Genomic DNA, 16,859 nt, shown 5'->3' on the forward strand with positions numbered 1-16,859 from the left:
ATTACACATACAGAAGTTTCAAAACAGTCTCTGTCTCTCTCTGTCTTACAAATGTCATATTATGTCTATCCCTATATATCCCTATCTATCCCTGTCTCTATCTGTCTATCCAATGTCTCAAATAGTTAAAGGACACAAGATAAAATAAATAAGCATAAATATCTGTTGTATTTCCAATGTCTTTGTTCTTCACTGTCTCTCTCTTCTCTCCAACAGGTCACAAATCTTGCTGCTGTGATGGCACTCCCTGTGGAATTGTCTCCTCCGTCTATCCCTGTTTTTCAAAATTGGATTTGTTTTCCCTGTTTCTCTGTCTGATCTGGGTCTCTATGTATCTCTAATATGGTCATCATTGGGCTCCCTGTTAGGAAGTGTCAGCTCTCCGTTTCCACCTCATTTTGTCTCTCTGTCACATAGCCTGTCTTCTCTGTCTCTGTCTGTCTCTCCCTTCTCTCAATCTGTCTATCTCACGTCTGTCCATAGTCAAAGCTTCCTTAATTTTGTCTCTCTCAGTCTCTCTCTCTGTCTCTCTGTCTCCTGTCTCTCCCTGTCTCTCCCAAATAGCATTCTGTTTGCTCCCTGTTTTTTGTTAATCTCTTCCAATGTGTTAAGTAATTATCTCTCTCATGATTTGGTCTGGGTCTCTCTCTGTCTCTCTCCGTCTCTCCCTGTCTCTCTCTCTCTCTCTCTCTCTCTGTCTCTCCCTGTCTCTCTCTGTCTCTCACTCTCTATGTCTCTCTCTCTCTCTGTCTCTCTGTCTCTCTGTCTCTGTGTGTGTGTCAGGGGGAGGATTCTCTGGGTGCCATGGAGAAGGTGTGTCGCCAGCTGACCTATCACCTGAGCCCACACTCACAGTGGAGACGGCAGGGCATACTGAAGAGGAAGCCGCTGGCATGGTAAGGAGACAGGGGACACGTGTGTGTGGGGTCAATAGAACTAGAGAGAAAGTTTGGTCAAAGGCAGCATACACACACAGAAGAAGCTATGATCATTGTGCGGAATTTTCTCAAATGTAAGTGTCTCATTTCCTAATGTAATTCTGGATCAGTGGACTGGGGTCACTCTTTTGCCTACATGCACAAACGGCAGACTTGCACAGGCAGGCCTATTTTTCGTTAGTGAATGTGATTACTTTGTAGAAATAAAAGGCTTGACGTGGCATCTTGGGCCGAAGGATCAGACTGAATCATCGTTTCTCCTAGCATCCTCTCTGATTTCCCTGTTCCTCCCTCATTGGTCGATGCAGAGGAAGTCACGAAAATGCCACGTCATCTGGTGTGCGTGTGTTTGGCTTAGTCCAGTGTAACTCAACTAAAACAAGACATCCTATTTGTGTGTGCCTTTACTTTCGCGTGCGTGTGTATCCGACCGTGTGACTGTGCGTGTGTTTCTATATAAATATAATCTAGAACAATTCTGTGTATCAATCAAATTCAATCCAATTCAGTCAAATGTATTTCGAAAGCCCTTTTTACATCAGCCGATGTCACAAAGTGCTGTGCAGAAACCCAGCCTGTACACACAGACCGTATCTCATCTTTTCATACATCACCTATTCCCAGCAGCCTTCACTCTGCCCCTAGCTCTAACTGCCCTAGCTCTATTTACTCAGCTAAGTGAGTCAGTGAATGACAGCTCCTACAGATGGGTGTGTGTGCGGCACGCTCCCCGTCAGTGCTGCAGATCTTCCAGCTCTCAGGGCTGAGCACTAACACCGCTCTGCTGCTGCACCGCATGCAACTGGGGAAGTGGTGTCTGCGTGGGTTTGTGAGCTGCTGAATGCATGCTGGCGTGCTTCTGTGTGTGTGTGAGTTGGTGTGTGTGAGTGTGTGTGCGAGTCTGTTTCCATATAGCGTGTCATGGGTCCTTTGACCCTGGAGGTGGTTATTACAAGGAGCCCAGCGGTGATGTGTTTATATCCTCAGAGTTCTAGCTTGAGCCTGTTCCCGCAGGGGCCACACACACACACACACACACACACACACACACACACACACACACACACACACACACACACACACACACACACACACACACACACACACACACACACACACACACACACACACACACACACACACACACACACACACACACACACTGGGGAGCAGAGGGATTAACAGCCCACATGTTCCCCAACTCTCTGTCTCCAGTCTCTCTTATCACCTGCTATGTTCCACAGTGTAATCACCATAGAAATAGGATTCCTAGAAGGGACTATACTACGCCTACGCGGTAGCCCACAGAGCAGGGTTCTAATCACATTAGCTCTGTACACGGCTCTGACCATAGAAATATGATTATATTTAAACGTCTCTGACAGTCCAGTGGGATTGCCATATAATTCAAATGATGACTGTTCTGGTAATTATACTTCTATGGTAATCACACTGGACTTTTGAGAGCCATGTACAGTGCTAATGTGATCAACACCCTGTTTCTGTGACCTAACCTCGTGGGTGTCCTCCCTCAGAACGGTGTCTGTGTGTCTGTCTTTCAGGAGAGATGCGTTCTGTTTGTCAGTGTTGCTGTTCGTCAGACCGAGTCTGACGTCGTTCGTTATGGAATGGATACACAGCTGCGCTGCGTAGACAACGAAGGCCAGTTCAGTGTCACCCCAATCAGTATGTCATTTGAAAAGGTTTTGAGAAGGTTATTGGGACACGGTTTGCGAGTTATGAAAACTCCGTCTTTGTCACGTAGTCTGAAGTAAGTGCCTGGGTCCTGTTGTAGAGTAACACTGTGCATGTTAATGCCTGCCGGGTCCTCGTTGACTCCACCATTCCATCCGTAATTACAGAGGTAGCTAGAGGAAACCTCTTCAATACCTCCATCTCACTGACTAACGCTCACGGACACGGAGTCCTCTGCATATAATCAGACCTCTTCTCAAATACTATTTGAAATCTTTCAAATACTTTAACTGTTTGCTTGAGTCCGCCTCGAGTGACAGGGGGCGGGCTTTTGGGACTGTTGGGACTATTCCATTGGCTCTCTTGTGCAAGGCAAACTCAGAGCGAGCCTAGCTAAAGTATTTGAAATGACTGCAAATAGTATTTGAACCCAGGTCTGCATATAATGTGTTCTGTGGATCATTTTAGCTTTATCTCAGTGAATCCGGTCTCCGTGCCTCTGTCTCTGTGGTGGAGGAGTCGGGGCCCTTAATGCCTTTTGCCATTGGTTTCATTAGCCGCTAGCTAATTAGCATGGGAGACAGGAGCACTGGAGGAGAGGGCTCATCTCCTCCTCCTCCTCTGCTGTCTCATCCACTCTGCCTCAGCTCTGGATTGGTCATGACCCCAGCACGCGCCGCGCACACGCAAGGACACACACATATGGCCACACGCATGTATAGACATGAACACACACACACAAGCAAGCACCATAAACACATAAACACACACACACACGTGCGTACACACACGTACACACACACACACACACACACACACACACACACACACACACACACACACACACACACACACACACACACTGCTGCTTCCGGGGGAAACTGCTTGACTGAGTTGTGTCAGCCCCCTAAATTCCATTTCCATTTCGTGTTGGTTAAAAAAGTACTGGGACACCTAATGAGTGAACTCTCCCTAGTTAGATACTGAACCGCTGGCTTGATGAATGTTGAGGATGGTTTTGTAGTTGGGCCAGTGGCTGACTCAGCCTTAAACATGGAATAGAATTTGTCCTGGAACGGATAGGGATTGTCAAGGTATGAAATGTTCAAAGACGACTATTATTTATAGAAACAAGTTGTGGTTATGCGTTTACGTTACCAATCTTAAAACCTCTACAGGATCGGTGGGTCCCCCACAGGACTGTTGAGCTAACATAGGCTAGTGCGATTAGCATGAGGTTGTAAGTAACAAGAACATTTCCCAGGACATATCTGATATGGGCAGAAAGCTTAAATTATTGTTAATCTAACTGCACTGTCCAATTTACAGTAGCTATTACAGTGAAATAATACCATGCTATTGTTTGAGGAGAGTGCACAGTTTTGAACATGAAAATGTATTAATAAACTAATTAGGCACATTTGGGCAGTCTTGATACAAAGTGTTGAACAGAAATGCAATGGTTCATTGGATCAGTCTAAAACGTTGCACATACATTGCTGCCATCTAGGGGCCAAAATCTAAATTGCGCCTGGGCTGGAATAATACATTATGGCCTTTCTCTTGCATTTCAAAGATGATGGTACAAAAAAGGCGTGTTTTTTTCCTTTGTATTATATTTTACCTGATCTAATGTGTTATTCTCCAACATTCATTTCACATTTCCACAAACTTCAAAGTGTTTCCTTTCAAATGGTATCAAGAATATGCATGTCCTTGCTTCGGGCCCTGAGCTATAGGCAGTTCGATTTGGGTATGTCATTTTAGCCCGAAAATTGAAAAAAAGGGGCGTATCCTTAAGGCGTTATTAAATGAAGGTCCTGGGAGGCTCAGTTGGTAGAGCATGGCGCTTGCAACGCCAGGGTTGTGGGTTTGATTCCCATGGGGGACCAGTACGCATAAGTACAAAATGTACGCACTCACTCCTGTAAGTCTCTCTGGATAAGAGCGTCTGCTAAATGACTATAATGTCCTTAAGAAAAGATGATTAAAAAATATATATACTAGCGGTTGTCTGATAACGTTCTTTAGAAATGAAAGGCTTTTATGCAGTCTATACATTGGAGTGAGGCTCTACTGTACAGCCAACTCAACTAACAGCGCTGGTCCCTGCAGCAAGACTGTGTGAACTGACAGTGATGACCGCTGGAAGCCAAGAGAGAACAGATGCTTGGTGGCCACCAAGTAAACAACTGTCAAATTAGGACGTGTGTGTGTGTGTGTCAGGCCTACACAAAACAATGAGTGGCAGCTGTAATGATCTGAGAAGTAGAGTTGAATGTGGTGACTGAGATAATGACGTGAATGGAGCAGTAATGGGAGACAAGCGTAGCTCTGCCCGTCTCCCATAGAGACAGATGACCAGGACAAGGTGACACACACACACACACACACAAACAGGGGAAAAGTGACATCTTTGCTGTCAATGGACGAGCTGACACCTAATACCACACTCATTATATTGCAATGGCACTGCTGTCACTAGGGTTGCGTTATGTCACTGAACAATGGTGTCACCAAGGGTCAGAGATTTGTATGAAGCTCCACTTGACAGGGATTTTAGAGTGGGTCTGCAGAGTGGAACCATACCAGAGATCATCAACTCGATTATGCCGCGGGACCAAAAAAAATTATTGAGCGGATGGATGGTTAAGGGACTTGAACATAATTACAAGTCATTTGTTTACTGCAAATTGACAGCAAGAAGCCCAACAGATATAACATTTGACTAAAACATAATCACTTCCAACCTTGCTTACATTTGTATACAATCACACATGCTGTATCTCTCTATTATGCTTGGGACTACTTTGGAACAGATTTCCAAAGGGGAGAGGCACCATTTTGGGAACCCTGCACAATACTAATCAATAACAACCTGGACAGGCCTGACACCAGGAGCTTTCTGTGTGTCTCCCAAGTCTCAGACTGCTCTCTTTCACTCTCGCTCCTTATCCGTTAGTCCTTGTTCACGGCCTTTCTCCCTTTCTCCCTAAATTCATTCTCTTCTCATTTGACCAGTATGCACAATTCGAGCGAAAAGACGGGGTCCCATTATAATGGTTATGATATGCAAAAGAGGTTGCACCATTAATATTCATTCTCTCAATTTGTATGTGGCTTTGTCTCTCTCTCTCTCTCTCTCTCTCTCTCTCTCTCTCTCTCTCTCTCTCTCTCTCTCTCTCTCTCTCTCTCTCTCTCCCCTCCTCTCTCTCTCTCCCTCTCTCTCTCTCTCTCTCTCTCTCTCTCTCTCTCTGTCTCTCTCCTCTCTCCTCTCTCTCCCTCTCCCTCTCCCTCTCCCCCTCCCCTCTCTCTCTCTCTCTCTCTCTCTCTCTCTGTCTCTCTCCTCTCTCCTCTCCCTCTCCCCCTCTCTCTCTCTCTCTCTCTCTCTCTCTCTTCTGACTTAAACTGCTTGGCACTATTTCCTTATTAATCCCATTTCCTCTTCAGACCAGCTACCATTGCCTAGAGGCTGTTGCTCGTCGGCTCCTCTCATTTGCATGTGTGCTCTTGTGCTATCAGTATCAGATCTATCTTTTACACACCTCCACACACACCTAGCGTTAGACCTATGCTTTCATATCTAATCTGTTCTCACTGGATTTGCAAAGGAGAGATATGCTGTAGATGAGGGACATGATAGCAATGCTAAAGCAACCTTTTATTCCGATATTTTTGATCATGTAAGGCACAGTCCCCAACCGTTCAGTCACCGATGTGTAAAATGATACATTGCTCTCGCTATAACCCGTACCCGTAACATTGTGAATGGTTGTTTTAACATTGAACTGATTTCAGAGACCATTCCGTTATGACTGAGACTTCTACTGCCACACATCCTTCACTTGAAAGGAGCCAGATTAGAGAGAGAGAGAGGGCAAGGCGGATGAATTGATTGACGAGATGACATCTATTGTCTATCCTTGAGGGGAGACAGTGAAACAAGCTTCCTTTTCAGAGGATCTTCTTCCTTCCGGGCACTCAACAGTGTCTCATTGCACTGACATGTGGCTGAGTTCACAAATGGACTCGTGTAGAATATGGGGCACGCTCCCGTCAGCCATTCGCGCACCAATCCAATGCTTTTAAATGCACGCAGAGGGCTGAACAAGTGGACACTTCGGGAGAAGGGGGCTAGAATCGGAATGCCGCCTATGATGCATAAATGAAGTCAACTTGCTCTTTCACAGTGAGCACATAGAGGAGGAAAGAGAAGTGGGGAGAGTCTGCTCTCTCTCACCTCTCTCACAGGAAAGAGGAGGTGAGATAAGAGTTGCTACTGTCATCCACTGTGTGCACACCTGCTGTGTTGGTGATAATTAATGAGAGGGAGAAAGAAAGAGAGAGAGGGGGGATAGAATGGAATGGAATCAAATATAATAGAAGAAGAGATGAGAGGGAGGAATAGATACAGTAGAGGGATGGAAGGAAAACACATCAGGGACATCAGTGATTAGATGAGAGGAGAGGTGACTAGGAGGTGAGAAGGTTAAGGCCTCTATCAGAAAAGGGATGGCCAGGGCAAGGAACCTTGTTGAACCTCAAGTGTGCTTGTCTGTTTAGATGTGTCATCATTGTGGATATCGTTCATTAAATACAGGGAAAACTGAAGCCATGTTCACTTCTAAATTCTTTAGAAGCGTTCACTTTGTCTCCAGTTTCATTGCAAGGTAAACAGTTTGATACAACTGTTTTGATTTACTCTGTTATTATCATTAACACACATGGATGTGATATCATTAATTTGTTATTGGGGTTGAACAGATTCACTGTGTTTTACATTAGGAACTCAATTAATGTAAAACGTCTTGTGTGGCTTAATTGGTATAGTGGGGTGCTTGCAACGCCAGGGTTGTGGGTTTGATTCCCACAGTGGACCAGTATGAAAATGTATGCGATTATTACTGTAAGTCGTTCTGGATAAGAGTATCTGCCAAATGTCTATTTTTTTTATCATGTAAAGTCTAATTATTGTGGCCTCATGGACATTATACAGCTATTGTTTAGGTTTAATTTCTTGTAGAATATTTGTATGCAGGGCCTTGGCTTGATATTTGTCTCACCCGCATCGATGGTACTGCATGATGATGACCTCACAGACAAGTCACTGGTGTCCCTTTCTAGGGAGTTTTTCCTAGCCACCGTGCTTCTACACCTGCATTGCATGCTGTTTGGGGTTTTAGGCTGGGTTTCTGTACAGCACTTTGAGATATCAGCTGATGTACGAAGGGCTATATAAATAAATTTGATTTGATTTTTGATTTGATTTTGTCCCCCTTAATGAGCCTCATCAAAGAGCCTCTGTTCCAACACAGCTAGCTTTCTGCATGCTATTCACAGCTAGCAGTTAGCATGCTATTCACAGCTAGCAGTTAGCATGCTAATCACAGCTAGCAGTTAGCATGCTAATCATAACACTCAGTAGAAGAGTAAAACCTATAGTACTGTCATTCTTTTGCACACCCCAAACATCCTTTTAACATGAAACTGCCTATCAAATGGGTGTAACTTAGCTTTAATGTATGTTGTTAGACAATCTACTCTAGATCGGTCCCCATGTGGTATGTAGTATCTATGCCCCTAAGGTCCTGACTCCTGTCTCTGAGAGGGACAGAACTCGGCTCAGCGTTTGTCTCGTCTAAACCGTGGGATTCTGGTTGGAAGCCAATCTGAAAGTGTGGGATTGATGTCGTGTATGATGTTTCCTCTGTTTTTGTTTATGTTCTGCTCTGCTTTTTAGATTTGTTAGTTAAAACTATCAGGGGAGAAGTCACAGGGGGAATCCTGAGAGGGAGCCAGGGATTCATCATGAGGTCATAACCCAGGCATCATTGACTTCGACCCAGAGACCAAGAATTACTAGAACGGATATTTAAGTCAACATTCCGTGTTTTGGTGGGCCGTCAGCCATGTGACTGTACTATCAATTGTACACCGTCTGAAGGATTTTCCCGTTCTAGTGATTCCATTTGTTTGCTTTGACCCAATTCCCATAAAAAGTCATTAGCTAGAGAGAAGTTCTGAAACTTAAATAAAAAAAGAAGTTTTTAATAACAAAACCAAATCTGGAATGATTTAGTAGTATATGTGGGACTGTACCATGTCTCAATGTTGACGGATTAGAGCAGAGTGCTTGACCCATATAATTATAATTATAATGGACATTCACTTTCAAGTCAACGTTCAGTGATAAGTCCCCTTCTAGTAACTCTATGCCTGGACCAACTAGTAAATGAGTCTCTGCTTTGGCTCACATCCTGGCACTACACAGCGATTGGGAGGGAGATTTACTATTGTTACGGTACATTTGGGCGGGGCGGGGGGTTCTTGAGTAATAATTGGGGTCCGGACCTCATTGTGCCTCAAATGCGTTTGTATTGTTTCCATTTGTAACTGGAAGGCATTCAAGTCTGATCTCACTTTTCCTTTTATTGGGATAAAATGCAGAGCAGGCCTTCATTCTGCTGAGTTCCTTCACTGCCAAGCACGAGACTCCTGCTGTGCTTCTTTTCACCATGTGCTGTGAGCGCATGTCTAACATTTTTACTTTGGAACATATGTTTGTCGTCTTCTACCCCCTGAGGTCTGGGATTATCCAGACACGATTCTTTCTTTGTGTCTTTCCCCACCTTCTTCCTAGCTCTCATTTGACTCTGTGGTCGTTGTTCGGATTTGAGTGTTTGTTTACACATACTTCACAGATACTGTTCTGAGCAAACAACATTACCTCATTTCCAGTCAGCGTTTTACTGCTTGCTGTAAAGTAAGTAGCCTTGGGAAACCCAGAACAGCTCATAGGAGTGGGAGCCTGCGTCCTGTTTCTATAGCATGAGGCAGCTTGATGTGCAAGTACACACCCTCTGGGCAGTGCGCTAGTCTATCGCAGGGCCTTACCCTCAATCCGTCTCCCTAATGCTGAGTGCCAAGCAGAGATGCATCAGGTCCCATTTTTACAGTCTTTGGTATGACTTGGCCGGGCATTGACCTCTCAACCTTTCAATCTCAGGGCGAACACTCTAACCGCAAGGCCGCTGAGTTGTTTACTGTGTTTTGACTGACGGCAAAAAGACCGTTGTGTATCTCCTCCGAAGTCATCCGAACTCACATCGCTGGAATCATTATTATGTGACTCATAGTGATCAAATTCAAAAGACACTCCACACCTGGGTGTCACCCACAGTATTAAGACACAAGCTTATGCCAAAATGCGTGAACACTCTAGCTCTGCCACGTAGATCCACTTGTTTGGTTCGATGAGGTCGGCAGAAAATCTCCCCGTTCACTCTCATCGCATTTGTTTGTGTGGATCATATGGACAGATACGGAAACGCAACACAGACTGGCAGACTGATAAGTATGTAGAAACTAAAACCTCTCTCTCCCTCTCTGTCACTCTCCCCAACTCTCCTTCTCTAATTATCTCTGTGCAAACCTTTCCATGTAAGCGGGTGAACCCATTTCTCACCTCTCTGCCCCTCAGCACATGAAGTGTCAGGAAATGGTGACAACAACAGTATTACAGAAAGTAATGTAATTGGTCTACCTACCTGTCGCTACGCCTGGGGCTCCTGCTGTCTGTTATCGCTCTCCTTGTCTCATCACAGGCTCTATAATGGTGTAGTTGTGTAATACCCTTCCTGTCTGGGGGATGTGGCTCTCATTGAAAGCTTAATGCGTCACCCTTATTGTTTTATCGACTATATGATATATGGACCTTTGCCGTGTTTCGTGCTAGGGAAAAATACAATTTGCATACATATTTTGGATTGGAGATAACTGGTAAACACACGCATCCTGACTTGTAACTGATTACTTCTCCCCCCCCCTCCCCCCCAGTCTCAAGGTCATGCTGTCGACCCCTCCCCCTAACGGGACGCTGGACCTTTCGGGCATCCCCCTGACGGTGCGTGACATGGAGCGCCTTTGTGCCTACCTGCAGCGCCACGCGCCCATCATCTGCAGCCTGGAGCTGGGCTTCACCGAGCTCACCGACGACGCCTTCCTCCTCCTCCTGCCCACGCTGGCCGCCCTGCCCCGCCTGGAGACCCTGGCCCTCAACGGCAACCGGCTGACCCGTGCCGTCCTCAAGGAGCTGACGGACAGCCTGAAGGACCCGGCCAGCTTCCCCAGTGTCACGTGGATCGACCTGGGCAACAACGTGGACATCTTCTCCCTGCCCCAGCCCTTCCTGGTGAGTCTGAGGAAGCGCTGCCCCAAGCAGGGCAACCTGCCCACCATCCTGGAGTTTGGTGAGAGCCAAGCCAGCGAGCCCGAGGGGAGGGTGGGGGATGATGACGATGACAGGGATGACACCAACAGGACAGTGAGCATGGATGAACTGAGGTCGGAGGTGGAGGGAGAGACGGAGATTGAGGAGATGATGGAAGAGTTGTTGGACTTTGACCTGGAGGTGCAGGGGAAGGAGAACGAGATAGAGGACAGCATGTGGACAATGGAGGAGCAGAGGAGGGAGGGACAGAGGAAGGAGGAGACACAGGGACAGGGAATTAGGAAGATGGTGGAGAGGGCAGAGCTCGAGGAGGAAGACACAGAGAGTGAGTCCTCCCACTTGTCGGGCTCCAGCCACTCGCAGCATTCCTCAAGAGAGGTTGATCTAATGAAGGAGGATGGAGAGAAGGGGACTGATCACGTAGACCACCTAACCTGAGCAAGAACCCCGGTCCACTCTGCTTGTAACTTCCCCTCCCACGTTTTGTCTAGAAGGAGAAGAGAGCAGTACCAGCAAACAGTGAACGTTGCTATAACGTTAGATAACGTCATTGGAACGCATTGGTAACCCGGAACTTGTTTGGGAGAGGGACTCTGTCATCTCAACCTATTGGAATGGATCCGGAATAACCAACTGATCTGGGTGGACTGTTCGTCCACGGATGTACAGTTTAGGGAGATGACAATCCAGGTTGAAAGAGGAGGAGGTTTGTGATAACTCTTATTGTTGTTTCATTATGAATTAGGATTATAATCCTCTGTAGTAAAGAGTAATAGACATATTATATATCAAATGTAGAAAATATTGACCTTTTCGAATGTACATGTGAGTATGTCAACGCTGGCACGTCTGAGATGTTTCGTTCAGGTTTTACTCCCTGCTCACCCTGTCCTGTAGATGGATGAATGCCTATGTGCCTGTCACTTGTTCCCCTCTTGGTGGAGAGACTGTGTATGTCAGAGAGAGAGACAGCCAGACGACTGATGAATGGACGGACGGACAGACAGACGGGTAGGTAGAAAGGCAGAAGAAGAGCGGTAGACACAGACTGCTTTGGTGTGTGAACAAGATTGCATCTTTCTCTCTGATACTACAGTATGTCTGTCTGTGTATCTCTCTGACCAGCGCTCTCTTCACCAATCGTAACTACCCATTTAAAAAAAAATGCGTATGCATGCTCCAGTGTGTTGATTTTTTGAATATGAAAGGAAAAGATGCTGACTATAAGGCTCATGATTGTAAAGCATGTGAGGGGGGTGTTTGTTGCTGTGAGGAAAAGCAGTGTTTTGGCTAAGGAATATGGCTTATGCACTATGGTGACAGGAGCTACGGTGACAGGAGCTACGGTAACAGGAGATACGGTAACAGGAGATACGGTAACAGGAGATACGGTAACAGGAGATACGGTAACAGGAGATATGGTGACAGGAGCTACTGTAACAGGAGATACGATAACAGGAGATACGGTAACAGGAGCTACTGTAACAGGAGATACGGTAACAGGAGATACGGTAACAGGAGATACGGTGACAGGAGATATGGTGACAGGAGCTACGGTAACAGGAGATATGGTGACAGGAGATATGGTGACAGGAGCTACGGTGACAGGAGATATGGTGACAGGAGATACGGTAACAGGAGATATGGTGACAGGAGCTACTGTAACAGGAGATATGGTGACAGGAGCTACTGTAACAGGAGATATGGTGACAGGAGCTACTGTAACAGGAGATATGGTGACAGGAGATATGGTGACAGGAGATACGGTAACAGGAGATATGGTGACAGGAGCTACTGTAACAGGAGATATGGTGACAGGAGCTACTGTAACAGGAGATATGGTGACAGGAGCTACGGTAACAGGAGATATGGTGACAGGAGCTACGGTAACAGGAGATATGGTGACAGGAGCTACGGTAACAGGAGATATGGTGACAGGAGCTACTGTAACAGGAGATATGGTGACAGGAGCTACTGTAACAGGAGATATGGTGACAGGAGCTACTGTAACAGGAGCTACGGTGACAGGAGCTACGGTAACAGGAGATATGGTGACAGGAGCTACGGTAACAGGAGATATGGTGACAGGAGCTACGGTAACAGGAGATATGGTGACAGGAGCTACTGTAACAGGAGATATGGTGACAGGAGCTACTGTAACAGGAGATATGGTGACAGGAGCTACTGTAACAGGAGATATGGTGACAGGAGCTACTGTAACAGGAGCTACGGTGACAGGAGCTACGGTAACAGGAGATATGGTGACAGGAGCTACGGTAACAGGAGATATGGTGACAGGAGCTACGGTAACAGGAGATATGGTGACAGGAGCTACGGTAACAGGAGATATGGTGACAGGAGCTACGGTAACAGGAGATATGGTGACAGGAGCTACTGTAACAGGAGATATGGTGACAGGAGCTACTGTAACAGGAGATATGGTGACAGGAGCTACTGTAACAGGAGATATGGTGACAGGAGATACGGTAACAGGAGCTACTGTAACAGGAGATATGGTAACAGGAGCTACCGTAACAGGAGATATGGTAACAGGAGATATGGTGACAGGAGCTACTGTAACAGGAGCTACGGTGACAGGAGATATGGTAACAGGAGCTACTGTAACAGGAGATATGGTAACAGGAGCTACCGTAACAGGAGATATGGTAACAGGAGATACGGTGACAGGAGCTACTGTAACAGGAGCTACGGTGACAGGAGATATGGTAACAGGAGATATGGTGACAGGAGCTACTGTAACAGGAGCTACGGTGACAGGAGCTACGGTAACAGGAGATATGGTGACAGGAGCTACTGTAACAGCAGATATGGTGACAGGAGATACGGTAACAGGAGCTACTGTAACAGGAGATATGGTAACAGGAGCTACTGTAACAGGAGATATGGTAACAGGAGCTACTGTAACAGGAGATATGGTAACAGGAGCTACCGTAACAGGAGCTACCGTAACAGGAGATATGGTGACAGGAGATACGGTGACAGGAGCTACTGTAACAGGAGATATGGTGACAGGAGCTACTGTAACAGGAGATATGGTGACAGGAGCTACTGTAACAGGAGATATGGTGACAGGAGCTACTGTAACAGGAGATATGGTGACAGGAGCTACTGTAACAGGAGATACGGTGACAGGAGCTACTGTAACAGGAGATATGGTGACAGGAGCTACTGTAACAGGAGATATGGTGACAGGAGCTACTGTAACAGGAGATATGGTGACAGGAGCTACGGTAACAGGAGCTACTGTAACAGGAGATATGGTGACAGGAGCTACTGTAACAGGAGATATGGTGACAGGAGCTACTGTAACAGGAGATATGGTGACAGGAGCTACTGTAACAGGAGATACGGTGACAGGAGCTACGGTGACAGGAGATATGGTGACAGGAGCTACGGTAACAGGAGATATGGTGACAGGAGATATGGTGACAGGAGCTACTGTAACAGGAGATATGGTGACAGGAGCTACTGTAACAGGAGCTACGGTGACAGGAGCTACTGTAACAGGAGATATGGTGACAGGAGCTACGGTGACAGGAGATATGGTGACAGGAGCTACTGTAACAGAAGCTACGGTGACAGGAGCTACTGTAACAGGAGATATGGTGACAGGAGCTACGGTGACAGGAGATATGGTGACAGGAGCTACTGTAACAGGAGCTACGGTGACAGGAGCTACGGTAACAGGAGATATGGTGACAGGAGCTACGGTAACAGGAGATATGGTGACAGGAGCTACGGTAACAGGAGATATGGTGACAGGAGCTACGGTAACAGGAGATATGGTGACAGGAGCTACGGTAACAGGAGATATGGTGACAGGAGCTACGGTAACAGGAGATATGGTGACAGGAGCTACGGTAACAGGAGATATGATGACAGGAGCTACGGTAACAGGAGATATGGTGACAGGAGATACGGTGACAGTTGTGGTGAATAGAATAATTCAATCCAGATATTATGTAGTTCAGAGCAAAGTGCTGAATGACAACCCATCTTTAGTAGCCTCGCCTTTTCCCCTGCCAGTCATGTAGAGTGAACGTATCACTTATCACCGTCGTATCAAAACGTTTAATAGTATTTTGTTGTGTGGTTACAACAATGCCATCTTACAGGGACTGTCTCTGGACTACAGCTATAGAACACGCCCTCATTCTCAGTAACTATGTAGCTCTCGCACGGCACATGTTTTCTAATCAAACGCTTTAAGAATTAGGATTATGCGCTTCATCCTCTTTGTTAATTGTGTATATGAGGTACCTGATGCCTTTAAGGGCAGTGACATGGGGTTATGTGTCAGCGTAATTCCTCAACACTATTATCACCCCCCCCAACAAAGATAGATGTTTGTGCTGATAGTGTGCCTGTTATACTGTATTCAAATGAGAAGACCGTGGATATACTGTATCTTAACAGACCAATTAGAACCACCATTTCCAGGGTCTCATGTCCAGAACTCGATCCACCATTGCACACTGTTGCCTCGCAAGCACTTCCTGAAGCGTGTATTCTGTTCTCAGGTCTACCCCTATCTGAGACATGTCTTGTTCAAGTCTTTCTTCGTCCGGAGATGGTCCAGTTGAACACAGGGTTGTGTGTATGTGGGTCTATAGGAGATGTAACAGACGAGTACACTGTCTGTATTTGCACGGTGTCCCACTGTGTGTCTCTGATGGATTTCCCTGTGAGAGTGCTTGTCTGTCTGGGTGCAGTCTCTTGTGTCTCTGATGGATTTCTCTGTGAGAGTGCTTGTCTGTCTGGGTGCAGTCTCTTGTGTCTCTGATGGATTTCTCTGTGAGAGTGCTTTGTCTGTCTGGGTGCAGTCTCTTGTGTCTCTGATGGATTTCTCTGTGAGAGTGCTTTGTCTGTCTGGGTGCAGTCTCTTGTGTCTCTGATGGATTTCTCTGTGAGACTGCTTTGTCTGTCTGGGTGCAGTCTCTTGTGTCTCTGATGGATTTCCCTGTGAGACTGCTTTGTCTGTCTGGGTGCAGTCTCTTGTGTCTCTGATGGATTTCTCTGTGAGAGTGCTTTGTCTGCCTGGGTGCAGTCTCTTGTGTCTCTGATGGATTTCTCTGTGAGAGTGCTTTGTCTGTCTGGGTGCAGTCTCTTGTGTCTCTGATGGATTTCCCTGTGAGAGTGCTTTGTCTGTCTGGGTGCAGTCTCTTGTGTCTCTGATGGATTTCCCTGTGAGACTGCTTTGTCAGTCTGGGTGCAGTCTCTTGTGTCTCTGATGGATTTCTATGTGAGAGTGCTTTGTCTGTCTGGGTGCAGTCTCTTGTGTCTCTGATGGATTTCTATGTGAGAGTGCTTTGTCTGTCTGGGTGCAGTCTCTTGTGTCTCTGATGGATTTCTCTGTGAGAGTGCTTTGTCTGTCTGGGTGCAGTCTCTTGTGTCTCTGATGGATTTCTATGTGAGAGTGCTTTGTCTGTCTGGGTGCAGTCTCTTGTGTCTCTGATGGATTTCTATGTGAGAGTGCTTTGTCTGTCTGGGTGCAGTCTCTTGTGTCTCTGATGGATTTCTATGTGAGAGTGCTTTGTCTGTCTGGGTGCAGTCTCTTGTGTCTCTGATGGATTTCTCTGTGAGAGTGCTTTGTCTGCCTGGGTGCAGTCTCTTGTGTCTCTGATGGATTTCTATGTGAGAGTGCTTTGTCTGTCTGGGTGCAGTCTCTTGTGTCTCTGATGGATTTCTATGTGAGAGTGCTTTGTCTGTCTGGATGCAGTCTCTTGTGTCTTGATGGATTTCTATGTGAGAGTGCTTTGTCTGTCTGGGTGCAGTCTCTTGTGTCTCTGATGGATTTCTATGTGAGAGTGCTTTGTCTGTCTGGGTGCAGTCTCTTGTGTCTCTGATGGATTTCTCTGTGAGAGTGCTTTGTCTGTCTGGGTGCAGTCTCTTGTGTCTCTGATGGATTTCTCTGTGAGACTGCTTTGTCTGTCTGGGTGCAGTCTCTTGTGTCTCTGATGGATTTCTCTGTGAGA

General features: G+C 46.3%; 1 protein-coding gene across 1 annotated transcript in view; it reads left to right on the top strand.

Moving 5' to 3' along the window:
• LOC118397226 (leucine-rich repeat-containing protein 75A-like) overlaps nt 1–11,315 on the top strand; it is a 26,758-nt gene extending 15,443 nt beyond the window's left edge. Inside the window, exons 3-4 of the mRNA XM_035791777.2 lie at nt 784–896; nt 10,470–11,315. Of these exons, the coding sequence (XP_035647670.1) occupies nt 784–896; nt 10,470–11,301 (945 nt within the window). The 3' untranslated portion in view covers nt 11,302–11,315. The remainder of the gene's footprint in view (nt 1–783; nt 897–10,469) is intronic.
• The last annotated feature ends 5,544 nt before the right edge of the window (nt 11,316–16,859 follow it).

This window comes from Oncorhynchus keta, chromosome 18 (genome assembly GCF_023373465.1).
Source record: "Oncorhynchus keta strain PuntledgeMale-10-30-2019 chromosome 18, Oket_V2, whole genome shotgun sequence".
NCBI classification, from domain to species: domain Eukaryota; kingdom Metazoa; phylum Chordata; class Actinopteri; order Salmoniformes; family Salmonidae; genus Oncorhynchus; species Oncorhynchus keta.